The sequence below is a fragment of the Eutrema salsugineum genome, unplaced genomic scaffold (assembly GCF_000478725.1).
Source record: "Eutrema salsugineum unplaced genomic scaffold, Eutsalg1_0 scaffold_5, whole genome shotgun sequence".
In the NCBI taxonomy this organism is placed as follows: domain Eukaryota; kingdom Viridiplantae; phylum Streptophyta; class Magnoliopsida; order Brassicales; family Brassicaceae; genus Eutrema; species Eutrema salsugineum.
This window is the reverse complement of record NW_006256612.1, coordinates 5,827,333-5,852,972: the sequence shown is the minus strand read 5'-3', so window position 1 is coordinate 5,852,972 and position 25,640 is coordinate 5,827,333. Positions and strand designations below refer to the sequence as shown.

General features: G+C 39.0%; 8 protein-coding genes across 13 annotated transcripts; 5 read left to right on the top strand and 3 right to left on the bottom strand.

Annotated features, from left to right (window-relative positions):
• Nucleotides 1-251: 251 nt before the first annotated feature.
• LOC18992330 lies at nucleotides 252-1,686 on the top strand. Its single transcript, XM_006415717.2, has 2 exons — nucleotides 252-541; nucleotides 1,092-1,686. Exons 1-2 carry the CDS (start codon nucleotides 401-403, stop codon nucleotides 1,539-1,541), a joined length of 591 nt encoding a protein of 196 aa, XP_006415780.1. The 5' UTR covers nucleotides 252-400; the 3' UTR covers nucleotides 1,542-1,686.
• Nucleotides 1,656-3,254, bottom strand: LOC18992329 (nuclear transport factor 2A). Its single transcript, XM_024152688.1, has 2 exons — nucleotides 2,849-3,254; nucleotides 1,656-2,002 (listed from the first exon to the last, which is right to left on the bottom strand). Exons 1-2 carry the CDS (start codon nucleotides 3,143-3,145, stop codon nucleotides 1,928-1,930), a joined length of 372 nt encoding a protein of 123 aa, XP_024008456.1. The 5' UTR covers nucleotides 3,146-3,254; the 3' UTR covers nucleotides 1,656-1,927.
• Nucleotides 3,255-4,173: 919 nt separating this feature from the next.
• LOC18992328 (histidine kinase 3) lies at nucleotides 4,174-9,596 on the top strand. Of its 2 annotated transcripts, XR_002898135.1 has the most exons (11): nucleotides 4,174-5,373; nucleotides 5,625-5,906; nucleotides 6,077-6,246; nucleotides 6,357-6,569; nucleotides 6,673-6,859; nucleotides 6,955-7,006; nucleotides 7,120-7,349; nucleotides 7,446-7,544; nucleotides 7,624-8,738; nucleotides 8,825-9,161; nucleotides 9,246-9,592. XR_002898135.1 is itself a non-coding variant. In XM_006415715.2 (10 exons), exons 1-10 carry the CDS (start codon nucleotides 4,867-4,869, stop codon nucleotides 9,090-9,092), a joined length of 3,123 nt encoding a protein of 1,040 aa, XP_006415778.1. In that variant the 5' UTR covers nucleotides 4,174-4,866; the 3' UTR covers nucleotides 9,093-9,596. The 2 variants fall into 2 exon arrangements, 1 of the variants encoding a protein (XP_006415778.1); XM_006415715.2 differs by having other exon boundaries at nucleotides 8,825-9,596.
• Nucleotides 9,597-10,151: 555 nt separating this feature from the next.
• On the top strand, nucleotides 10,152-11,591 carry LOC18992327 (stress-associated endoplasmic reticulum protein 2). The gene is made up of 3 exons (XM_006415713.2): nucleotides 10,152-10,291; nucleotides 10,863-11,019; nucleotides 11,344-11,591. Exons 1-3 carry the CDS (start codon nucleotides 10,289-10,291, stop codon nucleotides 11,388-11,390), a joined length of 207 nt encoding a protein of 68 aa, XP_006415776.1. The 5' UTR covers nucleotides 10,152-10,288; the 3' UTR covers nucleotides 11,391-11,591.
• A 2,078-nt stretch (nucleotides 11,592-13,669) lies between these two features.
• On the top strand, nucleotides 13,670-16,229 carry LOC18992326 (F-box only protein 6). The gene is made up of 2 exons (XM_006415712.2): nucleotides 13,670-14,069; nucleotides 14,760-16,229. Exons 1-2 carry the CDS (start codon nucleotides 13,921-13,923, stop codon nucleotides 16,012-16,014), a joined length of 1,404 nt encoding a protein of 467 aa, XP_006415775.1. The 5' UTR covers nucleotides 13,670-13,920; the 3' UTR covers nucleotides 16,015-16,229.
• A 56-nt stretch (nucleotides 16,230-16,285) lies between these two features.
• Nucleotides 16,286-17,761, bottom strand: LOC18992325 (stress-associated endoplasmic reticulum protein 2). Its single transcript, XM_006415711.2, has 3 exons — nucleotides 17,601-17,761; nucleotides 16,854-17,010; nucleotides 16,286-16,540 (listed from the first exon to the last, which is right to left on the bottom strand). The coding sequence occupies exons 1-3, from the start codon at nucleotides 17,601-17,603 to the stop codon at nucleotides 16,494-16,496; spliced, it is 207 nt and encodes a 68-aa protein (XP_006415774.1). The 5' UTR covers nucleotides 17,604-17,761; the 3' UTR covers nucleotides 16,286-16,493.
• Nucleotides 17,762-18,179: 418 nt separating this feature from the next.
• Nucleotides 18,180-21,817, top strand: LOC18992324 (squamosa promoter-binding-like protein 11). 3 transcript variants are annotated; one of them, XM_006415710.2, is made up of 5 exons: nucleotides 18,180-19,056; nucleotides 20,090-20,780; nucleotides 20,884-21,005; nucleotides 21,132-21,377; nucleotides 21,474-21,817. In XM_006415710.2, exons 2-5 carry the CDS (start codon nucleotides 20,116-20,118, stop codon nucleotides 21,605-21,607), a joined length of 1,167 nt encoding a protein of 388 aa, XP_006415773.1. In that variant the 5' UTR covers nucleotides 18,180-19,056; nucleotides 20,090-20,115; the 3' UTR covers nucleotides 21,608-21,817. The 3 variants fall into 3 exon arrangements, with proteins under 3 accessions (XP_006415773.1, XP_024008491.1, XP_024008490.1); XM_024152723.1 differs by having other exon boundaries at nucleotides 18,180-19,849; XM_024152722.1 differs by having other exon boundaries at nucleotides 18,180-19,954.
• Nucleotides 21,818-22,142: 325 nt separating this feature from the next.
• On the bottom strand, nucleotides 22,143-25,334 carry LOC18992323 (squamosa promoter-binding-like protein 10). 3 transcript variants are annotated; one of them, XM_006415707.2, is made up of 5 exons: nucleotides 25,068-25,334; nucleotides 23,359-24,046; nucleotides 23,067-23,188; nucleotides 22,674-22,922; nucleotides 22,143-22,593 (listed from the first exon to the last, which is right to left on the bottom strand). In XM_006415707.2, exons 2-5 carry the CDS (start codon nucleotides 24,018-24,020, stop codon nucleotides 22,439-22,441), a joined length of 1,188 nt encoding a protein of 395 aa, XP_006415770.1. In that variant the 5' UTR covers nucleotides 24,021-24,046; nucleotides 25,068-25,334; the 3' UTR covers nucleotides 22,143-22,438. The 3 variants fall into 3 exon arrangements, with proteins under 3 accessions (XP_006415770.1, XP_006415771.1, XP_024009069.1); XM_006415708.2 differs by lacking the exon at nucleotides 25,068-25,334 and adding an exon at nucleotides 24,153-25,046; XM_024153301.1 differs by lacking the exon at nucleotides 25,068-25,334 and adding an exon at nucleotides 24,260-25,046.
• Between the last annotated feature and the right edge of the window lie 306 nt (nucleotides 25,335-25,640).

Here is a 25,640-nt window from a genome sequence, read left to right as displayed (position 1 = left end):
ATCAAAACCAAACGAGTTAAGATCCAGATTGAGAAGAAGCTTAAACCAAACGTGGCTACCTGGAGTAAGATTGTATCAGAATCAAAGTCAAGCCAAATCCTTATTAGTCTAAATCGTATCAAATCGGAATCAATTTGGTTTTGATTTAACTACTGTATAGCTTTATATTGGAATCGAATGAACAAACCAAACCGAAACACACACTAAACCAAAAAATCGAATTCCAACAACTCAATTTCTATATGTTGTTGAATGAAAAAAGGTGGAGGTGCCGTGAGGTATTCAAGAAGCGGTCAATAGATGTTACGTGTCCAGCTAGGACTTACGTTCAAGACACAAACAAAGACTAGTTAAAAGAAAGAGAGAGAGAGAGAGCGGCGGAGAGGTTAGTGAAGAAGAAATGGAGTCGAGTGAGGATGTGGAGGTTCTGAGCAGAGCCATCGAGAAACTTCTTGATGACAAGAGGAAGAGAGAAGCTGCTGGTGACGCCTTCATCGAAGACGATGATGATCAGCTTTTGCTCTCTAGGCTTATCTCTCAGGTACCTTTCTTCCTCAAATTCGATAATCTGAATCTGATGTTGCCGCCCCCAATCAACTTTTCTTGGTACAAGATTGAATATGATGTCATTGACTTTGCGAAATTCGAACGAGTCTGTGTGATTGTTCCGTTGTGACGAGTGCTTTGATTTGGTGAAATCCGCTTGGTCTGATCTACCCATGAATCGAACAATTGAATCCAAGCTGTTTGTCCTATAGCCTGTCAATTATCACAATTTTGTTCCCAACGAAGCTCCAATTCGGTATGGTTGGATCATTAAAAAAGTAGATCAACATTATTTTTTTGTTGGTTTGTCAGTGTCTACTTATTCCTATATGAACAACTTGAGTCTAGGGGATGTAACAGTAAGCTTATCTTCTCAAATTATTGTGGCTAAACAAAAGCCCCCATTCTCATAAAGTAAAAGTACCGTTTGTGTTTTGTCAAGTTGATGGTTTTGATGCCCAGAACATTCTCTGTAATTGGCATTGTGTGAATGACCTCCTATTCCCGTTTCAGGGCTGATGCTATTTTGTTTGTTTATAACTCAGTTGGAATCACCAAACCAAAAAACTGTTGGGACTACCAAAGAAGAAGAAGAAGAAGAAGAAAAAGAATCGCTACACTCCTCAGCATCCAAAGGAAAACGCGAGGGGAAGAGACATTTGGAAGAGAGTGTAGAAGAGATAGCGAAAGACATCAAGGAGGTGAAGAGGCAGAACAAAGTAACCCATATACTGCTCTCGGCTTTGATCATCTTGACATTGACTTGGCAGCTCTCTGAGTACTCAATGATTTTCATGCTGAAAGACAGAATAAGCCACCCAATCAGATCCATCGGAGGTATGTTTTCTGGGATATTCAAAGATAAGATACCTCCTATCAAGAAGAAACTTCCTGGGGCTTCCACTTCCAAAGAGGAAAACAACACAAACGCTGGAGTTCATGTCCAAGTGCCCGAGCTGTTGCGAGAGTTCGGTTTCGAAGATGATGATAAATGATTAGCTTTCGTTTGTTACAGTTTTATAAGTAATACAATTGCAGTCTCGAAATAGGGGTCTCACCCTCAATTGTTTCTTATTTTCAGTGTAGTGTACTTTTGTATACGATCAAAATGGAAAAGAGTAGTTATTTTCATATGAATAAGGGTTTCCAAAAGGAGAAGCATATTTCAAAATAAACCTTTGTTTGATAATAAGCACTTACTGAATCATGGATAAATGCCCGAAAACAAACGGAGTCATCTCAAACCAAAGTAACAAAAGAGCTCCATTGATTTTAAATTAAAAAAACAGACAGCAAAACACTTGAAACAAGCTTCAGTTTCCTCCCATCAGTCTCCTTTTGGCTTGTAATAATGGTTCATAAACCCCTGCCACCACATTCCTCAGGCATAGTTCAACCTGAATATGTCATTGTGCACATAGTAGCTTCCTTGTGCCGTCGGCATCAAGTGAAACATCTGGGCGCACACACATAAGAAACGTATCTCAGGAATTTTTTTAATGAACACGGCCAAATATAAACAACCATGCACATCCATCAAATTTATATGGGCAAAGACATAATATCCAGTGTGTGTTCCGCAACACGTTCCGCAACACGAGAGATGCATATGTAGCTCATTTTGTGTAGGTCAAGTTGATGTGAAAACAAATCGCACTTGTCTCGATGCGTATCCACCGTTTACATTCCACTAGTTTGATGATGTTCACACGAAAATGATAACAAAGACACAAGCAGTACCATGAAAATGAAACTCAAAGACTATCTACTAATGCAAACGTATTAATTGGCTTCTTATAGGAGAGAGCTAGTAAAGAGTCTTCAACTTTAAAAAGACTAACAGCAGATGATATACACACACACACAAGATCCACATTGGAGACTTATAGAACAAAGGCAACTTAATTGAACGCATCATATCGTAGCAAAGTTGACAAACACCTAGAAGAAGAAGCATGGAAATACCACTTTTCCTAGCAAACCGATGCAACAATCACGAAGCAGAAGCAAAGAGAGGCTTTACAAGGCAAAAATCAAAAATGTCAGAACCAGATGACACGAGATTACATGTACGCAACCATTGGTTAACTCCAACATATTCCCGGATCTATCACTAAAGACATCAAGGAGGAGAGAGGTCTGAAAGTTCGAGACAATTTCAGATCGTTCAAGCTTCTTATTAACCTAATAGCATATCGATCTATAACAAAGCACGATTAAAACCCTAAGACCCTATCGTTCTTTCTCATCAACACTGAGAATCGAAAGTTCTCTAGATCGAGGGAATGAGATTTGGAAAAACCTGGCTGAACTTGAGAGCGTGCTGTTCGCCAGCGAGCTGCAGATTGCCGGAGACAAAGACGACCATGCCGCCGGCGGGACCAGAGGGCTGGCAATCGACGGTGGTGATGTTGTGCTTGCACTGCTGGAAGGGGAGGCTCGTGAGCTTGGCGACGATGTTCTGAGAGCCCTGGATCTTCTGGCCTTCGAAGGTCAACATGGATCCTTCCTGGTACAGAGAAACCAATCCTGCGCGATTGGCGTCGAAGGTGGAGTAGTAGTGCTCGACGAAAGCCTTTGAAATTGCGTCTGGATCCATCTCTGTCGTCGTCGTCTTCTTCCTTTGATCCTTGTCTCCGTCTCTCTCTCTTGGGTTCGTGCTTTCAAGAGTAGAGAGAAACCGAGAGGGTGAGAGATAAAACTGAACAAAAATCAATCGGCCAAGACGAACAGATACTTAAAGGGCTCTTAACGATACTTGAGCCTATTTGGGCCCATTAATATTTGCGTATCAATCAATGATGTTGTTAATGTTTCAAGAAGCTTATATCGGACCGGCAAACCCATGATGAACCAAAGATGGATAAAACTGTCTTTAATCTGTGAGGCTGTGACAATTTTTTTTTAATATTTAATGTGATTTAAATTAAAAATTGCAAACAACTAGAAAAAGATATGTTTATATCTTCAGATATTGACACATGTTAAACAGGTGACGTATCAGAGAAAAAAAGAAAGAATGCTTCTCTATTAAAGGAGCTGTATATTGAAATATTGAAATTGGAAAAACCGGATTATAGGTCATTTGACTAAGAGCTTTGTGGGTTATTGCTTGCTTTTTTTTTTTTTTTATGTATTTTAGTTTTGATAATGGCCAAACATTTTTGTCACTTTACCAACTACTGCACCCCATCTCATAATAAATTCTAACACGCCTTTATTTATTTTCAATTTTATTATTGGAGGGTGAGAAGTGAGACTAATATATATGCTTTTGTTCCCCTCCACGTGGGCCCCCTTTCCTTTTTTTTTTTCTTCTGCTGCGGCCGTTTATTTTTTTATTTTATATATAGGGTAAGTTTTTTTTTCCAATCATTTGATATGTATACTATTAGAGTATTAATTAATGAAACATTTAAAAAGAAAAACATAACAGAGTCAAAAACATTGTATTTACAGAAAAAATCATGATCTACACACAATCCCAACATGAAGTATTCGCACTAGAATCGAGTTTTCTTCACTGAATGTCTCTGGAAACAATTAGAATTTTTTGTTTCAATTATCTGTATTGAGTGCATATGCTTAAGATTATAATTTTTTTGTTTGGAAGTATGAAAAAAGAAATAGAAAGATAATCAGATAATAGAGAGAGAGAGAGGAAGCAGACATTTGTCTTCCACCATATTCTTCTCATCTTTTCCGATGATAGATTCTTCTTCTTCCTCTCCTACTCCTAATTCGTAGTAGTTCCTCCATTAGATTATCCACTGAAGCCTCAAGCTCCTTTTCACTTTCTCACCTTCTCGCTGCTTTATTGGCTCTCTCCTTCTTTCTCTCATCATCATCATCATCATTAACACTGAAATTTTCTGTTGTATTGGACCAAACTCGAGCGAATTCTACGTACACGCTATAGAATTTTTGTTTCCTGTTTTGGATTTCGAGGAATCTCGCTTTCCAACTTTAAGTTCCTGTTCAAGTTTCTACCCCTTTTTTGTTTGTTTGTTTGTATCTCATATCTGTCGTCATCTTTGATTAAGTTACGCTTTGATCTCTCCATTTGAGCCTTTGGGTAGTCTAATCTGACACGTTCCTGTGTCTTTGTTGCTTTTTCTTCTCTCGTTTGTAAGTGGCTTGAAGGATAAAACCCCAAAAAAACAAAAAAACTCTACCGTCGGAATTTTGTGATTCTCTGATTCTTTCCTACAGAGTTTAGTTTTGGCTCTGAGTCTCTGATTCAAGCTCCTTGCAGTTGAATTTAGCTGGTTGCAGTCACTCTGTTTCTTAGAGGGGTTTGATCGTGTTTTCAAGTGGTGGATGAGTCTGTTCCATGTGCTAGGGTTTGGGGTGAAGATTGGGCAGCTCTTGTGGATGATATGCTGCTGGTTCGTTTCCTGGTTCGTTGATGGTGGGATCGAGGACAAGTCTGGTCCTCTGGTTGGCTCTGTCGGTGATCCTGAGAAGACGAAGATGACTACGATGAAGAAGAAGAACAAGATGTGCTTCTGGAACAAGATCTCCAGCAGCGGACTCAAGATCCCGAGTTTCTCTCATCAGTTTCTTGGCTCCGTTAGGTTCGGCAAGACTTGGTGGAGGAAGCTGGTGGTGGCCTGGGTCGTCTTCTGGGTTCTGGTCTCCTTCTGGACCTTTCGTTACTTTAGCTCTCAGGCTATGGAGAAGAGGAAAGAGACGCTAGCTAGTATGTGCGATGAGAGGGCTCGTATGCTCCAGGATCAGTTCAACGTTAGCATGAATCATGTTCAAGCCATGTCTATCTTGATCTCCACCTTCCACCATGGCAAGATTCCTTCTGCTATCGATCAGGTATTCTTGATTCCTCATCTTCTTGTCTTCCAATCTTTATTTGAATTTCTGTTATGATATCAAGTTCTAGGAATCAATCCCAGATTGCTGAAATTGTGATTGATGGATTAGATCTAGTCTTGCTTGTTGAACATAAGTTGCTCCGATGATCGATCCTTAGATAATTGTCAGAGTACTAACACTTGGTAGCCTGATTTTTATCTTCTTGAGAGTTAGTGAACAATATACTAACATCTAGAAGCTTTGTGTAGAGTACATTTTCAGAATACACTGATAGAACTTCCTTTGAGAGGCCTCTCACGAGCGGGGTCGCATATGCTATGAAAGTGCTCCATTCTGAGAGGGAAGAATTTGAGAGGCAACAAGGTTGGACTATTAGGAGGATGGATTCTCTTGAGCAAAACCCAGCTCACAAGGATGATTACGACCCAGAAGCTTTGGAACCATCCCCTGTTCAAGAGGAGTATGCTCCAGTTATCTTTGCTCAAGACACGGTCTCCCACGTGGTTTCTCTCGATATGCTGTCTGGGAAAGTAAGCTCTTTTCTTGTCAAGTCTACTACTGTACGATTTATGCCGACATGGCTTGTTCATATTTTAATCTGTGCTTATTGGTTTTTAAGTTGTTGTGATCATTATCGTTATAGTTTGGAGCACTGCTTTAGCTGAGAGTAAAGCCAATCTCACTGAATTCTTATTGACAGGAAGACCGTGAAAATGTGTTGCGGGCTAGGAGATCAGGTAAAGGGGTCTTGACAGCTCCTTTCCCACTGATAAAGACAAATAGACTTGGGGTGATCTTGACATTTGCTGTCTACAAGAGAGATCTCCCCTCCAATGCAACGCCGGAAGAGAGAATTGAGGCTACCAATGGGTGTGTAGCATAGCACTCTATAAATAATTGGAATTAGATATTTTGCTTAATCGCGGATAAGATTTATAGATATCATTTTTGCTCATTGATCTCTTTTGATTCACCTGAAGGTATCTCGGTGGAGTGTTTGACATCGAGTCCCTTGTGGAAAATTTGCTTCAGCAGCTGGCTAGCAAGCAAACGATTCTTGTCAATGTATACGATATCACCAATCACTCTCAACCGATTAGCATGTATGGTTCAAATGTGTCAGCTGATGGGTTGGAACTTGTTAGTCCCCTAAACTTTGGCGATCCATTTAGAAAACATGAAATGCGTTGCAGGTATTTGGACCAATTCAGCATGTCTGCTATTTCTTCTTCTTTTTTTTTTGTTTCCAAGAATCCAGGTGCTAACATTTTGTTGTGAGCGTCTCTCTCCTTGTAGATTTAAGCAGAAACCACCATGGCCAGTGCTATCAATGGTGACATCTTTTGGTATCATCGTGATTGCGTTGCTTTGTGCACATATATTCCATGCAACCGTGAGTCGGATAAACAAAGTTGAAGAAGATTGTCATAAAATGGAGCAGCTCAAGCAAAAGGCTGAAGCAGCAGATGTTGCAAAGTCACAGGTAAATATATCATCCTCAATCGATAGTTTTCCACAGTATATAAATCTCTCTATGTTAGAGGGACGGGTTTGGATCTAACTTTGTTTTCTATGCAGTTCCTTGCCACTGTGTCACATGAAATCAGAACTCCAATGAATGGTGTTCTTGGTGAGTGTCAAAATGGCTCTATTTCACCTCTATATTATGAATAGTTTCTCAAGAACATACTGAACTAAATATCTTGAAATTTTGATCTCATGTTGACTTTGATGTGGTTTTAGGAATGCTGCATATGCTTATGGACACAGAGTTAGATGTTACGCAACAGGATTATGTTAGGACCGCACAAGCAAGTGGAAAAGCTTTAGTCTCGCTAATAAACGAGGTTTTGGACCAAGCAAAGATTGAATCTGGAAAGCTTGAGCTTGAGGAGGTGCGGTTTGATTTGAGAGGCATATTAGATGATGTCCTGTCACTCTTCTCCGGCAAGTCCCAAGAAAAAGGGGTAGAGGTAATTTACGAATGATCTTTCTGATTTGCAAAGCAAGGTTTGTAACTTGTATCTAGTCTTTCCTACTGATTTTTCGACTGTTGCTGTTGAACGCAGTTGGCAGTATACATATCTGACCGTGTTCCAGAAATGTTACTTGGGGATCCCGGGAGGTTTCGACAAATACTCACAAATCTTATGGGTAATTCCATCAAGGTAAATGGTGTTGTTATATACTTCCTTGCATCCTAGTTGACTGATAAAAGTAGCTGATCGTTTGTAAATATCTTTGCAGTTCACTGAGAAAGGACACATCTTTGTAACTGTTCATTTGATGGAGGAGCTATTAGAATCTATCGATGTAGAGACAGCATCAGCTACTGAAAGTACACTGAGCGGGCTTCCAGTTGCAGACCGGCAGAGGAGTTGGGAAAATTTTAAAGCTTTCAGCTCCAATGGGCATCGGAGTTTTGCATTATCTCCACCTGAAATCAACCTGATCGTCTCAGTTGAGGATACTGGTGTAGGGATCCCTTTAGAAGCGCAGTCCCGTATATTTACACCTTTCATGCAAGTTGGACCATCCATATCCAGGACGCATGGAGGCACAGGAATTGGTCTTAGCATTAGCAAATGTCTAGTTGGACTGATGAAGGGAGAAATTGGGTTCTCGAGTACTCCCAAGGTCGGGTCCACGTTCACATTTACTGCAGTATTTGCCAATGGCATGCATTCAACTGAAAGAAAGAGCGAACCTCAGAACAACAACCAGCCCATATTCTCGGAATTTCGGGGAATGAAAGCTGTGGTTGTGGACCATAGGCCTGCTAGGGCGAAAGTCTCGTGGTACCATTTTCAGCGCTTGGGAATTCAAGTCGAAGTAGTTCCACGTGTTGACCAGGCTCTAAGTTTTATGAAGACTTGCACCAACACTGTGAATATGATACTTATAGACCAAGAAATATGGAATAGGGAAGCAGATGTGTTCATTAAGAAGCTACAGAAAGACCCTCTTGTGCATTCTCCTAAATTGGTTTTGTTAGCAAATTCAATAGACTCCTCGATATCAGATACTTTAAGCACCAGTACAGATCCTCCAGTGGTGATAGTGAAACCACTAAGGGCGAGTATGCTAGCAGCAACTTTGCAGAGAGGATTGGGTATTGGGAACAGGGAAACTCCTCAACACAAGGGACCTCCTGCTTTGATTCTCAGGAATCTTCTCCTTGGAAGACAAATTTTAATCGTGGATGATAACAACGTAAACCTGAGAGTGGCAGCGGGAGCTCTGAAAAAGTATGGGGCTGATGTGGTGTGCGCTGAGAGCGGGATAAAGGCAATCTCATTGCTTAAGCCACCCCACGAGTTTGATGCTTGCTTCATGGACATTCAGATGCCGGAAATGGATGGGTATGTCTGAATTTTAATGCCAGTTTGTGAAATGTTTGAAATTATGTAATAAAAACTTAGACATGTTTTTCCCCGTCTTTCTGCAGATTTGAAGCTACGAGGAAAATACGGGACATGGAAGAGGAGATGAACAAGAGAATTAAGAGTGGAGAGGCTTTGACAGTACCGGACGGGAACAACAAATCATGTTGGCATCTTCCAGTATTAGCAATGACCGCAGATGTGATTCAAGCCACGCACGAGGAATGTCTAAAGTGTGGAATGGATGGGTATGTATCAAAACCGTTTGAAGCAGAGCAGCTGTACCGGGAAGTTTCTCGCTTTTTCAATTCGCCTTCAGATACAGAATCATAAAAAACGGTGGGCTGGAAAAGAACGGTGAAGGAACACTACAACTCGTGTCGCCTCTGCATCTTTGAAGTAGTAAGCTCCTACATATATATCTTCCTCATCTGAAATAGCCACACTTTCTCGACTGCCAGTACAGCTTTTTTAACTTTCTTGTAGGAAAAAAACAGATTGACGATTGCAAAAGAGTGTATATAGAAAGGCCTGTGTGACCATATGTGGCCAGGCCAAGAACTTAGACCAGCTTCCACTGTAAAGTTTTCTTTCTCTTCTCTGATTGGGACACCAAATCTTGTGGTTTGTAGATGAGTTGCAGCTAGAATATATTCTGAGTTGCTTTGGACAGGGAAGAGAGCCATAGTATGTGTGTATTGTGTGTGAATGATTTAGGATTCTTCATATTAGAACAGTGCAACTTCTTCATTATCATCGTCCAAGATAGGGAGTGGACATTACTTATACATACTGCTTGTGATATAAAGTTGAAAATAGCTTCACTTCTTTGTCTTTCTTCTTCTCTTTTGGCTAAATTCTTTGTCTTCTTTTTCACACTGGGAATGCTTTAGATGGTTCTTACACTAATTTAGTTCGATGTTTTTTTTGTGTATGTCATTGTCAACGAACATGCATGTGGAATTATTGAAATATTACGGGTTTTTGCTCACTCATGAGTCTTGATAATTCTTCAACTGATTACCACCAATACAAATGAGAATTTCACAAGTAAACTCGTGTTAAGCAAACACACTTCTTTATTCATCATGTTAAATATACCCCAAAAAAAGAAAAATAAACGAATTTTATATTTAAACCAAAAGAAAAGAAAAATTAACGAAAATAACTGTAGTTGTTATACGGACTTTGACTTTTTAAACACGACCGCTAGAACATTCAGATTGACCTACGTCCGATTTTGTCTACATTGACCATGAATGAGGCTTTCTCAAGCATTTCAAAGCCCAATATCAGAATAACAAATCATTGACCGCCACGTAGACCTCACACGTCTCGGTATCCAATCACAGAATGGCTGTGACAAAACGACGTACGCGGTGAGTTGCATTACCGGTCCCTTTTAAAGACAGGAAAAAACGGATTTTGAAACGAGCAAGACAAAATTTAGAAAAATATAAACAAGGAGAGGTATTTATTTGGCTCGCGATCGTCATTTCGATTCACCTGGTTTCTTCTCCGCCGTAATCATGGTATATCACGCGATCTCTATGCTTTGTTTGTTTTCTCGAGATTCATGTTTTTCTTATTGGCTAAAAAATTATGCTTTGTACCTCCGATCTGATTCGATACGTGTTGTACCGTATTATTTGAGGATTCGGTTCTCTCATGAGCTATATACATTATCAGGGATTTCCTCTGTGTTTGAATATTGAATTATGGGTTGAAATATGAACAATTGGGAAGTTTTCGCATCATGCCAAAATTGAGATCTCAATTCTAATAATCAATTACAAATACCTAATTCGGTTACGAAATTTGAGTCCAAGTAGCTGATTTCCTTGTCTGCATTATGGTATATTGTTGCTTGATTTAGATGCATTGCCAAATCTTACCTACCATTGCCCAATTTCTCTTCATTTTGATGCATTAATGCATGGATCGTTCTGCCAATCGGTATCCAATATTTGGTTGATTGTGAAATGAAGAGATTGTGATTTTGAGTTTTTGATGTTTGATCAAGAAAACAGCTAATATAATATTGTCGTCAGACATAATGGGCCGTTGATTATTGACTCTGTGTTGGTTTGATATCATTGGCAGACAACTTCAAAGAGACTAGCAGACAGGAAGATAGAGAAGTTTGACAAGAACATTACAAAAAGAGGTTTTGTTCCAGAGACCACCACCAAGAAAGGCAAAGATTACCCTGTCGGTCCCATCCTTCTCGGCTTCTTTGTCTTCGTCGTCATTGGATCTTGTGAGTTCCTCTTCTCTTTCCATTTCTCTTCATTCCTTCATTTTCTTTTTTTTTGTAAAAGTTAATAATCTATGTTGAAGACAACACCAAATATAGCTTCTTTTAGTTAGTTAGTTAGTTAGTTAGTGAGGCTTCGTACTCCTTAATTGATTTATGTCCGGAAACATCCTAAAGTGTTGAGATTGGTTCCCCAGATTGGAGTTGTGCTTTTGCCTAGTACTTCCACTTTTATATAACACCATGATCTTGAATCTGAATCATTGGATTGTACAAATGTGTCTTTGTGTGTATATATTGATTAATCTTCTATATTCTTTGTTACAGCGCTCTTCCAGATCATCAGGACCGCAACTAGCGGAGGCATGGCATAAACCGAATCGCAGAAGAAGCAGTTTTCAGAATGAATATCTCCTTTTCTGACTTGTCTCCTTTTCCTTTATACATTACTGTAGAATGCGTTAATTTATGTGGTTATACTACATGTTATGAACAATTTTTGAGTGTATTTCAAAACAAATATATCCAATCTTTGATATTGTCCTGAAGTTAGTTGCCATTGTTGTTATGCTTCTGTATTCTTGTTCCCTTGTCTCAACTTGGTTCGCCATATAATGGATACCAAATACAAATTTACAGTTTATATCTATTTCCCGCGGATTTAGTGAAACTATTTTCCTCTTGGATCGGACCGGTATGTATCTCGCCCAAACAGTTCGGTGAACTAGAAGATCAATGATCCGACAGGCTAAAGGGGTATATTCGCCGAGAATTTAAATTGCATTCGAGGGATGGATTGGTAGGGAGACACCACACGGTTGGTGGTTGTCGTGAGCAATTGTCAAGAGAAGCAAGCAATTCTTTTAAAATGAATTTGAATTCTTTAAAAATGAATTCTCTTGTTCAATATTCAAAGGTAAATGAAACAAATGAATAATGATGGGCAATAATAGTTGTAGGACTCTTGCTTTGTGTTTTGTAAAGAAAGTATAATTTTAACATACCACGCGAAACAAATTAAAGAGAGGATAAAACAATTGAGGAAATAGTCGTGAGAGCTGTTTTGGATGGACGGTTGAGTCTTCTTCATTATTTACTGTTCATTTACGAAGAATCTCCGTGAACTTTTTACAGTTAAGGGTGCAAGGAATGGTAAAAGTTATTTTTAAATTAGCTTTCCTAACTTTTTCTATACAGTAATTTTTTCCTAACAGGTAGTTTTCGTATTAAATACTTTATCTCTACTCATGCCAATTGAATTTATATCACTGAACCGCCATCCTAAATTCAACCATCATACTGTTATTTACTATCGTATCTAATTTTTTTTTTTTTTTGAACAACTACTATCGTATCTAATTATGTTGCCATCTCTTAGCTTTATTATTAGCTTTATTCGTTACTAAACGTTTTATTTTTACCGCTTTATATCAATTGGACCGTATATTAATAATAGATGTAAAAATAGTTGGAGAAAAGGAAACACTAAGAAAATATCATGAGTTATCTCATCATTTTTTCTTTAATATATTGGTAATTGCAATGTTAAATGGATGTGAAATGATTGACCAAAGCATATTGATGGGATGACAAAAATGAACCCCCACGCTTTACGACTACTTTACATTCCCTGTGGAATGATTTTGAAAACTTAATTATTGCACCAAAAGAAAAAGATAACCAGGCAAATTATGCACACATGTAATTAATTACATTCGACTGCACATTTTTTCTTCCTTTTCAACTTGCACATTCAATGACTTTTGAACTCGAGTTATTTGCAGTCTTCTTCTAACGATAGCACATAATCATCATATTCATTTTCTTTTTTTCCCAATTTTTAGTTCGCAATCATCTCTAGTTGCATGTACTTTTTTTTTTCTTTCACTAAACATTTTCCTTCTCCGATTAAAACATTCTTTCGCGTCGCGAACTAACACTAAAACATTGTAAATTACGGTTATATGCATGACAATATTCATTTCTACTTAGGAATTCTTGGTGGGAGTGGATGGTTTTGTTTTGAATCTTAGTTTTTGATCTGTTGTCTATTTTTTCCTAGAGTAACTTGGTTGCAAGAAAGAACTCGAGCCATATATTTGACGTGTACAAGAGACATTTGAGTTCATCAAGAAAGATAGTCATATGCAACATGCCAACATGCATGTCTATCTTCTAACTCCACTTTTTGTTGCAATATACATGTTGTCCAACACATACATGATTCTTACTTTATACTTCTCCTGTGATTCTTAACGAATTTTTAGACACCTAATCAAAGTGTTGTCGATCGAATGTTTTTTTTTATCATATAGTAGTCTAACATCATATATATATACCAATGAATCTTGATTCAAGTATAGCTAGATCCTTAAAGTACATATTGGTCACAAGAGTTTTTACAACAGAAATGTAATGTTTATTGTGGTAGAAACATTCGGTTCCATATATACAATTACAACAGAACGAGTAAGTGGGAAATTAATTTTGTAATAGAAAAATATAACGTAACAGAAGAATAAAGTCAAGAAGAGAGAAGAAAAAAAAGGAGGGGCAAAAGAGGAAAAAAGAGGAGAAGCTGGAATAATTGCGAAGAAATAATCATATGGGGCCAACTGACATGGAAAAAGATGAAGCAAAAGAGAGAGAAAAAGACAATTCAAGGCAGCAGAAGAACGAACGAAGGAAGATGGTTTTAAGAGAAGGAGACAGAGAGGCTGAGATGGTGGGAGCTTAAAGCTTAATCACCCCCCAAATTACCTTCTTCTTCTTCTTCTTTTTCTTCTTCTTTTCTGTTTTTCGTTTGCCCTCTCAAATCGCTGCAAATGGCTGCTGCTACTCCTGACTGCCATTGATTACTCTCTCTCTCTCAGTACATTCTCTCTTTTGTCTCTTTGTCGGGGCATGGAAGAAGAGCTTGCCATGCTCAGACAGCTCATCGGCCAGCTTCAAGAGCTCTTGCACAACGGTTCTCCTCCTCCTCCTCCTCCTTCACCTCCCTCCTCGTCTTCCCCGTCGTTTTTAGTTCTCCACAACCCTCACTATCAGAACCGGTTAACATCTCTCTCTCTCTCTCTCTCTCTCTCTCTCTCTCTCTCTCTCTCTCTCTCTCTCTCTATCTGACTAGATCTATGTGTGGTGCTTTCGATCTTATTATTTGCAAATTGTGGCAATTTTGGAAGCTCGTATTGTGTTTCGTTTAGGGCTTTTTTGATTCTCGTTTAATGCTTATGGGGGTACAATCTCGCTTGTTCCTTAGAATCATGCGATCTCTTTGTGTTTCGCTTTAGAATTAGCTGAAGGAGGAAATTGATCCAGGAATTGATTCCGATATGGTCATAGAAAAGCATCTTTTTGCCATTGTTCTTGTAAAAACTATTTACTTGTCTTCACTGAAAGCTGCAAGTCATATCATTCATTTTCCACTCCTCCCCCCAAAATCTTATACTGACTATTACATCATTGGGTCAATAGCAAATTATCTGCCTAATTCCCTCTTTTCTTGGAAAATTTTGGTGATGATTACTGTGAATCCTGACTTGAGGCATTCCCTTTTGTGTTTAACCAATGCTTGGACCGGAAAAGGGTTATTCTTTTAGCTGGTGTACGTATTTGTGGTTGGATTTTAGGACAAGTCTTTGTTACCACTGTAATGATTTCATTTTTAGAAAAGAGGGTAATGTTATGTCTTTTCCCTGACAGATGTCGTGATGTTTTCTTTTTTCTTTTCCCGTTTTTGGCAGATGGTGTCTGCCCTTTATTGAGGAAACTTCTTCTGATGATTGTTGTGATATTGTAATGGCTGCTGGAAAGAGGCCTGGGATCTTCAAGATGTTAGAGACTGTCAAGAAACCTGTCAAGCGATCTCGAAAAGAAAAGAATCAAGGAAAATCATGTACAACGGGAGGAGATGACACTAGTGGAAACATGGATCAAGAAATCTGGCAGGAGTTTCCAAGAGATCTCTTTGAAGCTGTTGTTTCCAGACTACCGATTGCTACTTTTTTCCAGTTCCGCTCAGTTTGCCGAAATTGGAACGCTCTTATCGATTCAGATAGCTTCTCCCGTTGCTGCAATGAGCTTCCTCAGACCATCCCATGGTTCTACACCATAACTCACGAGAATGTCAACTCGGGACAAGTGTACGACCCTTCTCTGAAGAAATGGCACCATCCGATTATCCCTGCACTACCAAAGAAGAGTATAGTTTTGCCAATGGCTTCTGCGGGAGGTCTAGTGTGCTTCCTAGACATTGGTCACCGGAACTTCTACGTGAGCAACCCGCTGACCAAGTCTTTCAGAGAGTTGCCAGCTAGGTCGTTTAAGGTCTGGTCTCGTGTCGCTGTGGGAATGACTATGAATGGAAACTCCACCAGTGATGGGTATAAAGTCCTGTGGGTTGGATGTGAAGGAGAGTACGAAGTCTATGATTCTCTGAGAAATGTGTGGACCAAAAGAGGGACCATCCCGTCCAACATAAAGCTCCCTGTACTGCTAAACTTTAAGTCACAGCCCGTGGCTATCCACAGCACACTGTACTTGATGTTGACAGACCCTGAAGGGATATTGTCTTACGACATGGTCTCAGGGAAATGGAAGCAGTACATCATACCGGGACCACCACACCTGAGCGATCACACGCTAGCAGAGTGCGGTGGGAGGTTGATGCTGGTGGGTCTTGTGACGAAAAACGCTGCCACGTGCGTTTGCATATGGGAGCTGCAGAAGATGACACTGCTGTGGAAGGAGGTTGACAGAATGCCAAACATATGGTGCTTGGAGTTTTACGGAAAGCACATTAGGATGAATTGTCTGGGCAACAAAGGTTGTCTGATATTGTTGTCCTTGAGGTCCAGACAGATGAACCGTCTGATAACTTACAATGCTGTTACTAGGGAATGGACCAAGGTCCCTGGCTGTACCGTTCCTCGTGGGAGGAAAAGACTTTGGATCGCTTGTGGAACTGCGTTTCATCCTTCCCCTACAGCTAGGGCTTGATCCTCTCTTCTCTTCTCTTCTCTTGGTTCAGTTTTCCTTTTGGAATCCCACACGCGGTTGGTTTGTTTCTGTTGTTTGATTTTTGTTTTGATTTTCGGGACTGTAATATATACGAAACGTTCGTGTTGTAATAACGAAACTCAGGTTGTGTGATAACTTACTTACTCGGAACTTCTTGGAACTGTGAAGAATCTCTCATAAAATTTGAGTAATTTCTTTTAGCCCATTGCGTATTTAGGAGTATCAACTACGTGTGGCGCACCAAGTGAACAAAAGCATAACACCGAGGGCATTAAACTTCAACAAAATATATAACGTCTGATGTAATAACTTCAACAAAATATTCTTCACAACATTAACATCATGTAGTAAACAGAAAGTCGACGCGTTCTACAGTATGAAGGAGAGAAAAAGAGACAAGTAAGAAGAAGAGATATTCATTTTGAAAACTGCATCTTCTAGCTTGAATTGGATTCGGTTTACGCCATGCCCCCGCTAGTTGCGGTCCTGATGATCTGGAAGAGCGCTGTAACAAAGAATATAGAAGATTAATAAAATTTATACACACAAAGACACGTAGTACAATCCAATGATTCAGATTCAAGATCATGGTGTTATATAAAAGTGAAAGTACTAGACAAAAGCCACTCCAATCTGGGGAACCAATTTCAACACTTTAGGATGTTTCCGGACATAAATCAATCAAGGAGCACGAAGCCTAACTAACTAACTAAAAGAAGCTATATTTGGTGGTGTCTTCAACATAGATTATTAACTTTAACAAAACAAAAGAAAAAAAACAAGGAATGAAGAGAAATGGAATGAGAAGAGGAGCTCACAAGATCCAATGACGACGAAGATAAAGAAGCCGAGAAGGATGGGACCGACAGGGTAATCCTTGCCCTTCTTGGTGGTGGTCTCTGGCACAAAACCTCTCTTAGTAATGTTCTTGTCAAACTTCTCTATCTTCCTGTCTGCCAGTCTCTTTGAAGTTGTCTGCAAATGATATCAAACCAACACAGAGCCATCAATCTTCGCCCCATTTTGTCTGACGACAATAATATAGTAGCTGTTTTCTTGATCAAACATCAAAAATTCAAAAATTCAAAAATCACAATCTCTTCATTTGACAATCAACCAAATTTTAGATACCGATTGGGACAACGATCCATGTATTAAGGCATCAAATCACACGAGAAAGTGAGCAGGCAATGACAGGTAAAGATTTGGCCATGCATCTACTAAATCAAGCAACAATATACCATAATGCAGACAAGGAAATCAGCTACTTGGACTCAAATTTCGTAAACGAATTAGGTATTTGTAATTGATTATTAGAATTGAGATCTCAATTTTGGCATGATGCGAAAACTTCCCAATTGTTCATATTTCAACCCATAATTCAATATTCAAACACAGAGGAAATCCCTGATAATGTATATAGCTCATGAGAGAACCGAATCCTCAAATAATACGGTACAACACATATCGAATCAGATCGGAGGTACAAAACATAATTTCTCTTGCCAAAAAGAAAAACATGAATCTCGAGAAAACTATTAAAGCATAGAGATCGCGGGATATACCATGATTACGCCGGAGAAGATACGCTTGAATTGCGTTAACAGGTGAATCGAATTGACGACGATCGCGAGCCGAAAAATAGTTTCACTTTTTTTTTCTTCTTTTTTTTTATATTTTTTTTTTGGCTAACTTTTGTCAAAATCCGTTTAACCTCTGTGTTTCACCACCTAAAAAAGGGATCAATGTTGCTATTCTCACAACTCACATCGTCACAGCCAATTTCTGATTGGGTAAAGAGACGTATTGTGTACACGTGGACTTTAATAAATGGATTGTTATTTGAGATTATAAAAGCTGTGAGAAAGCTGGAGAGTCGATACTCGTTGGACAGAAATCAGACGTGTCATGTCAAATACTGAATATATCGGGGACGTGTTTAAAAGTCAAAGCACGAAGTTGTATGTGTCAATATTTTTTAACTAGCAGCTAAAACAATCTAAGAGAGCTTTACTCGTACACTGGAATATTTTTTTGTTGAAGTTCTTTTTCTTTTGTGGATGATGTAGCATGTAGGTGGATAGGTAAAGAAATCTCGAACTTCTAGATTTTCTTTGGGATTTTATGATTTAATGATGAAGACTTACAAGCATTAGTTACACAAATCTCTCTTATACAAGGTTCTCCTCTGTTTAAATGTGCTCTTTGGTCTTCTCTTACGGGTAGGAGGTGATTGACTGATTGTGTTGTGATTTTCACCTTCATGTGCATCCTATGACTTGTATTAGAGAGATTTGTCCAAGTGATGCTTGTAGCAGTTAATTAAGTTACACAAAAAAGCAGTTAATTCCATCTGATATATATCCGGGTGACAAATAAAAATAAAGAAGTTTTAAATGTTCAAAAATTTTCAAAATATCACAAATCTAATCTAAAGTTAAAGCTAACATTTCCTAATCAATCCATTATTATTACTTCCACAAAGTTAAAGGCAAGTTCTAGCCTAGAAAAATAATCAGTATACGATTGTCTATTGTAATACATATTTGACGCCGAAAATTAATCAGTATACGATTGAATCTTTGTTAAGAACCAAAAAAAAAAAAAACATTATACACTTGAAATAGTTCCTATCATCATCACCAACAAAAAAAAAAATAAAAAAAAAAACATTTTACGCAAACGAGCACCAATTACGTGTTGTGTTGTGTACCAGCAAAATATATAGCAGAAAATAAAATAAAAAGACATCAAACAAAATTCCGACAAAAATAAAAGCAAGCGAAAAAATGAAAGAAACACAAAAAAAAAAAATAAGCAAACCAAAACAGTAAGGAAAATATTTTTTTTTAAACAAGGAAGAAGAAATAGAAGACTCTTGAGCAGATTATTCCATTTCCCTAAGGCGATTTTGGTGTGGACTCGTCTCCCTCACAGTCGCTCCTAGTCAAACGCTTCTTCTCGGATCGGCGACCTCTAGAGATTTCTTCAGCCGTCTCTTCTCTGTTTTGCTACTTAGAGGTGTCTTCTCTTACTCCTTCTTGTATTCTGGGATAACTTTGTTTCTTCTTAGATTTGGGATTTCTTAGAATTTAGCTTTATACTTCTGTTCTGAGAGAGATCGATGAATCAATGAAATTGTTTAGTGTGAATAGCGTATGTGTAGCAATTTCTTAGAATGGCGAATCGTTTGTTTTGTTTCTTCGTTTCCATCTCCCTACGAAAAGAGAAGAAGACGTGTGTGGTTTTCTACTAGACGAATTTGATTGTAACATTTGATTTTTTTTTTTTTGTTTCTGTTTCTCTAATCCCTATCGTTAGTTAGATGAATTTATTGATTTCGGGGACCATTTGCTTTCATTGAAAGCCCTTAGCTGAAGGGGACCTTGATTGGGATTGAAACCTAACTTTGATGTCACATTTGATTAGTCCAGTCATTATTGCTGCAGATAGATCCCCTCGTGGTTGATCTTGGTGCCGTTTTCTTTGACATTGTTGTGTAAATTTGATAAACCCCTAAGCTAAGCTTGTAGCCCTTTTGTGTTTGATGAAATTAGTTAGGAAGCTTCTGAAAAGTACAAAGGAGGAATTGGGGGTGGAAAAGTTTTCAATTAAGATGGCTATAGGATGCCGTTTACATCGTGTTTCTTGGCAAGTTGCTCATATTCTGGGCCCAGTTGAATTAAATGCCACTTTGGTTTTTGTGTGATGGAGAGTAGAAGAGGGAGCTAAGAAAAGTAATACCCTTTCTTGTCCCCTTTTTGCTGGTCTTGGTGAAATATAGAAAGCTTTTCTCTTGCTGAGTTCCAAAATAGTAAGTTAAAAAAATAAATTCTGATGAGCTGTGTGTGGTTCTTGATACTCACAAGGTTTTTCTGCTTTCTTTTGGTATTGATAGTTGTAGGGCGTCGTCTCTAAGGTAGCTGTTTGGCTAGCCAGAGTTATTTATAGTGTGTTTTTTTTTTAATTTTGGCTTACTGAAATACAGATTCTATATTTGATATATCTTTCTTCTGCAAACTTGTGTGATTTGTCACTCTGGATTCGGTGGTAGGTCTATGAAACCTATCTCCATCTTCAATGGACTGCAACATGAGATCTCCTTTGCCATGGGACTGGGAGAATTTGATCATGTCCAATCCGTCAAAGACTGAAAGTGATAGAAAGCAGCTATCTACCGAGTGGGAGACTGAGAAAGGTGAAGGCATTGAATCTATAGTTCCTTATTTCTCGAGCTTTGAGAAAGTCTGTAGTGGCTCTGCCACCAGTTTCTGGCAGACTGATGTATCCAAAAGCTCACAGTCGACTTCTATCAACTCATCATCCCCGGAAGTCAAAGTATGCAAGGCTGCATCAGAAAGTTCCCCTGGAGTTTCTTGCAGCAACATAGATTTTGTCCAAGTGAAGGCATCCACAGCTCCCGAGGTATCTGCTGCCTCTGCTGAATCAGATCTTTGTTTAGAACTAGGGAAGCGGACATACTCTGAAGAACTTTGGGGTAGAAAGAATAATGACATTTCAGCTGTTTCTATGAAGTTGCTGACTCCATCTGTTGTTGCTCGAAAGAAATCTAAGCCGTGTGGTCAGAGCATTCAAATCTCACGTTGCCAAATTGATGGCTGTGAACTTGATCTCTCTTCTGCCAAGGATTATCATCGCAAGCATAGAGTCTGCGAAAAGCATTCAAAGTCTCCAAAAGTTACTGTGAGTGGCCTGGAACGTCGATTCTGCCAACAATGTAGCAGGTAAAACCAAGAATATGGTTATGTTCTGGCCTCATTTAATCCTTAAGTTGCATTCTCTTCACTGTAAAGTGCAAATCGAGCTTGATTGCTTTATTATTTACAGGTTCCATGCGGTCTCTGAATTTGATGAGAAGAAACGAAGCTGCCGCAAACGTCTTTCTCATCATAATGCGAGACGTCGCAAGCCACAAGGAGTATTTCCATTGAATCCAGAGAGGATGTACGGTAAGAACCTACACCACGACTTGGAAAAAAACAATGTTTCCACAGGATCTTTCCATCTGTCTCTATCATACACACACACACAACTTCATTTCAGGGAAATCTAATGTGAAATGGTGACTCCTGCAGATCGAAGACAGACAAATATGGCGTGGAATGGGTTGTCCCTTAACTCGAGATCTGAAGAAAAGTATGCATGGGGTACCACTTATGATACAAAGCCTGCACAGACGGAAAGCGGCTTTACTCTGAGCTTCCAGAGAGGTAATGGCTCTGAGGAGCAGTTGTTTGCGAGTAGCAGCCACTCTTTCTCTGCGCATCAAACCTCAGGCGGGTTCTCAGCAGGGAAGTCCAAGTTTCAACTTCATGGCGAAGGTTGGTATTTTGCACTTCTTCATTGGTCCTTTAGTTTATGGATCTAGTAGATCTCTGTTGTTCTTATCTTCTAGTCCTTTGAAATTGTTTTGGCAGGTGTGGGAGAATGCTCAGGAGTCCTCCATGAATCTCAAGATTTCCACCGTGCTCTCTCTCTTCTGTCAACTTCTTCTGATTCACATGCGCAGCCAGTTTCTCTACTCTTTTCATATGATGGTGTACCAAAATAGATGAGTAAGTAGTGTCATTTGTAAAACCGGCTAGCTTCGGTGTTAGTGGATAGTGGATACTAATCCAATTTATCAAAAACAGCTTCCTCCTGGCTCCATTTGTATGCCAACTTTATCTTTATCCTTGTTTCCTTACTAGTAGTAACCAAGTCATTGTCAACAAAAAACACGAAACATTGAATATATATAATAATATGAATACCTCTGATAGACTGCAAAGTATCTGTCTTTATTTTAGACCGCTGGAATTTGCTTCTCACCTATACAACAAATTTCGTGGAGACGCTTCTTGTTCTCGAATTGCAAGTTGGAGACATCAGATGATAATGCCAAGTTCACTCGAGGGGTAGGTAAAATCTAAATCACATCGTCTAAATTCTTCATTCCAAGTAAGTTCTAAAACAATAGGTCGTTGTAGGTAAGGGAAGATATTACAAGTGATGTTTTTGGAGACTCAAGATAAATTTAAATTATTTTTTCTAGTGGATATTACCTCTTTCCACTTCCCCTTCGAAACCTCAAAACTCTGTGTCACAAGATGTATCATGTATTGAAAACAATGGATGTCTGTTTATGAAACAGTAGACATGTCTGATAGAGTAACGAAGTTGACATACAACAGGATCCAAGAAGAAGTAGACATACAACATGATCCAAGAACAAAGTTGACTTAAAAAGGTTTGGCTTACTAAAGTAGAGGAAACCAGAGCTAACCATGTGACTAGTTTAGCTTGAGCAACGAACACAACCGCAATTTATTTTATTCGAAAAGGAACTCCATCGGATACAACCTTGACTTTATAATGGAGTAACTTCGCATTCCTTACTCATTTATATGAAATGGGTAGGGAAAGTGCCATGTATTGGCTGAGGTTCGACCATGGGATTGTGTTTAGTCCCATGTGAGTCCGAAGACGTTGACAGAAGAGAGAGAGCACTGTAGAATTCTTGCGATTCATGGAGGCCTCCTGAGTATTCCCCTACACCTGCCAAAACAGATAGATCACCTTCAACACCTGTGATCTACAATGACAAGATGACCAGTAAAGAAGTGAATATATCAAACCTTTGCCAGGAAGTTGAGAGTTAGACTTCCCTGCTGAGAACCCGCCAGAGGTTTGATACGCCGAGAAAGAGCGGCTGTTACTAGCATGCAAATGCTCCTCAGAGCCATGGCCTCTCTGGAAGCTCAAAGTAAAGCCGCTTTCCATCTGTCCAGGATTCGTATCACAAGTGGTACTCCATGCATACTTTTCTTCAGATCTCGTGTTAAGGGACAAGCCATTCCACAACATATTTGTCTGCTGTCTTCGATCTGCAGTAGTAAACACTTGACATTAGAGTTCCCTGAATTCAAGTTGTGTATGTGTCTGTGTGTATTTGGGAAATTGGGAGAGAGAACATAGACAGATGGAAAGATCCTGAGATAAACTTGTCAAGTTGGGTTGTAGTTTCTTACCGTACACCCTCTCTGAATTCATTGGGAATCCTCCTTGTGGCTTGCGACGCCTCGCATTGTGATGAGAAAGACGTTTACGGCAGCTACGTTTCTTCTCATCAAACTCAGAGACGGCATGCAACCTGAAATTTTTGAAAACAAATCAGCTGTCTACCCTATAATATTAGGGCATGTAAAAACTATTCTGGACAACTAAACTGAATTAGCATTTTACAGCTAACAAGAATGCAGCTTACGAATAAAATGAGGCCATGAACATAACCATTAGTCAGAACCATAATCATGGTTTTACCTGCTACACTGTTGGCAGAATCGACGTTCCAGGCCACCCACAATAACTTTTGGGCACTTTGAATGCTTCTCGCAGACTCTATGCTTGCGATGATAATCCTTGGCAGATGAGAGATCCAGTTCACAGCCATCGATTTGGCAACGGGGGACTTGCACGCTCTGACCACACGATTTGGATTTCTTCCGAGCAACAACAGATGGAGTCAACAGCTTCGTAGAAACGGCTGAAATGTCATTACTGTTTCTGCCCCAAAATTCTTCAGAGTATGTCTGTTTTCCTAGCTTCAAACAAAGGTCTGATTCAGCGGAAGCACCATATACATCGGTAGCTGTGGATGCCTTCACCTGGACAAAATCTATGTTGCTACAAGAATCTCCAGGGGAACATTCTGATGCAAGCTGGGTTTGTTTGACTTCGGGAGATGACGAGTTGGTAGAGGCCGACTGTGAGCTTTTGGAAACAGCAGTTTGCCAGAAACTGGTGGCAGAGACACTACTGACTCTCTCGAGGCCAGGGAAACAGGGAAATATAGATTCAATTCCTTCACCTTTCTCAGTTTCCCACTCAATAGATGGCGGCTTTTTGTCATTTTCAGTCTTTGACAGATTGGACATGATCAAATTCTCCCACTCCCACATCGGAGATATCATGTTGCAGTCCATTCAAGATGTGGGTTGATTTCATAGACCTAATAACAAAGCCAGATCAACAAATCATGCAACAACCACAAGTTTGCACAAATAGGGATAGTAAGTGAAAGCGAAATGCGAAAGAGAAGACTAGACAATCGCTACCTTATAGACAACGCCCGTCAACTATCAAAAACCATAAGAAAGAACAAAAAAAGAAAAACCTTGAGAATATCAAGCACCACACACAGCTCATCAACGTTTTTACTCACACTTTTATCATTAACTTGAGCGATAGAAACCTTTCTATGTTTCACCCAGACCAGCAAGAAGGTCAAGAAAAAAAGGTTTCTTATTTTCTTAGCTCTCTCTTCAAATCTCCATCACACAAAAACTAAGTGGCATTTATTCAAATGACCCCACAGCTCCTCAAATCAGATTGCCCAGAATATGAGCAAGAAACACAATATAAACGGAATCCTTATAGCCATTCCCTACCCATCCATCCTTTGTACATCCAGAAAGTTCCTAACAAAAAAAAACCCAAGGCTAAAAAGCTATGCCATAGGGTCTACACAATTTACACATTGAAATAACTATGTCAAAGAAAACGGCAACCAAGCTGAGCCATGAAGGGATATGTATCTGCAGCAATAAAGATCAAACTAATAAAACGTGACATTAAGTTAGGTTTCGATCCCAATCAAGGTCCCCCCAAGCTAGGGTTTTCCATGAAAGCAAATGGTCCCCAAAACCCAATAAATTCGTTTAACTAACCAAAGCGATGAAAAAGAGTTATCGATGCTACAATCAAAATTTGCGTAGTGAAAAAACCAGCCGTGTTGCTTTCTTAGGGAAGAACAAACGGAGAAGCACACAAACAGCAAATAATAAAACAAACGTGAGAAAACGATTCGCCATTCTAACAAATTCTCTATACCATTTCAATTCAACATGAAAAAAGTTGGTTAAATTCAACTAAGAATCGATCACTTTATCGGAACAGAAGCATAAAGCTAAATTGTAAGAACAAATAAGGAGAAGAAGCCCAAATCTCAGGAGAAAAGTAAGAGAAGAAACCTCTCAAGTAGAAAACAGAGCCGAAGAAAATCGCAACCGATCGGAGAAGAATCGTTAGACTAAGAGCAATAGAGAAGGTGGAGGAGAAGCCATAATCGCCTCAGGGAAACCGAAGGAGCTGCTCAGGAGTCCGGATAACTTCATCCTCACAGTCCATTTTTTTAGTCCCCTTTTCTTTCTTCTTCACTAATCTTCTTTACCTTTTTGTTACTGTTCTGCTTTGCTTTTTGATTTTTTTTTTTTTCATTTGGGTTTTGCTTTCCTCTTTTATTTCTATGTAAAAAGAAAAAAAAATCATATAATTTATCAGAGAGACAAGAAATGTGTCTGCATATGTGTATGTCGTGCAAACGATCGCAAATCAAAATTCCAAAAAATAAAAAGTTACTATCGCATTTGAAGTTTTACTAACACAAGTTCATTTACATTAGAAGTGATGAGTTTATTTTCGAGCCGAAAGTTTACTCTATCACAATCCATATACAATAATGTGATTGTGAAAAACCGAATTATAAAAACAACAAAATAAAAGTACTTGTAGCTAATCTAACTCTCATTGCATTCTTCAAGATT

Bases quoted from the DNA above. Each gene is read 5' to 3' on its own strand.
- LOC18992330 (XM_006415717.2), top strand. From the start codon at position 401: ATGGAGTCGAGTGAGGATGTGGAGGTTCTGAGCAGAGCCATCGAGAAA. The intron at 542-1,091 runs GTACCTTTCTTC...TTTATAACTCAG, and splicing joins TCTCTAGGCTTATCTCTCAG to TTGGAATCACCAAACCAAAA.
- LOC18992329 (XM_024152688.1), bottom strand. From the start codon at position 3,145: ATGGATCCAGACGCAATTTCAAAGGCTTTCGTCGAGCACTACTACTCC. The intron at 2,003-2,848 runs GTTTTTCCAAAT...GTGTGCGCCCAG, and splicing joins ACGCTCTCAAGTTCAGCCAG to ATGTTTCACTTGATGCCGAC.
- LOC18992328 (XM_006415715.2), top strand. From the start codon at position 4,867: ATGAGTCTGTTCCATGTGCTAGGGTTTGGGGTGAAGATTGGGCAGCTC. The intron at 7,007-7,119 runs GTGAGTGTCAAA...ATGTGGTTTTAG, and splicing joins TCCAATGAATGGTGTTCTTG to GAATGCTGCATATGCTTATG. The intron at 8,739-8,824 runs GTATGTCTGAAT...GTCTTTCTGCAG, and splicing joins CAGATGCCGGAAATGGATGG to ATTTGAAGCTACGAGGAAAA.
- LOC18992327 (XM_006415713.2), top strand. The intron at 11,020-11,343 runs GTGAGTTCCTCT...TCTTTGTTACAG, and splicing joins CTTCGTCGTCATTGGATCTT to CGCTCTTCCAGATCATCAGG.
- LOC18992326 (XM_006415712.2), top strand. From the start codon at position 13,921: ATGGAAGAAGAGCTTGCCATGCTCAGACAGCTCATCGGCCAGCTTCAA. The intron at 14,070-14,759 runs GTTAACATCTCT...CGTTTTTGGCAG, and splicing joins AACCCTCACTATCAGAACCG to ATGGTGTCTGCCCTTTATTG.
- LOC18992325 (XM_006415711.2), bottom strand. The intron at 16,541-16,853 runs GTGAGCTCCTCT...TCTTTGTTACAG, and splicing joins CTTCGTCGTCATTGGATCTT to CGCTCTTCCAGATCATCAGG.
- LOC18992324 (XM_006415710.2), top strand. From the start codon at position 20,116: ATGGACTGCAACATGAGATCTCCTTTGCCATGGGACTGGGAGAATTTG. The intron at 21,006-21,131 runs GTAAGAACCTAC...TGACTCCTGCAG, and splicing joins GAATCCAGAGAGGATGTACG to ATCGAAGACAGACAAATATG. The intron at 21,378-21,473 runs GTTGGTATTTTG...TTGTTTTGGCAG, and splicing joins GTTTCAACTTCATGGCGAAG to GTGTGGGAGAATGCTCAGGA.
- LOC18992323 (XM_006415707.2), bottom strand. From the start codon at position 24,020: ATGGACTGCAACATGATATCTCCGATGTGGGAGTGGGAGAATTTGATC. The intron at 22,923-23,066 runs GTAAGAAACTAC...TTACTACTGCAG, and splicing joins GAATTCAGAGAGGGTGTACG to ATCGAAGACAGCAGACAAAT. The intron at 22,594-22,673 runs GTTTGATATATT...CTGTTTTGGCAG, and splicing joins CTCTCAACTTCCTGGCAAAG to GTGTAGGGGAATACTCAGGA.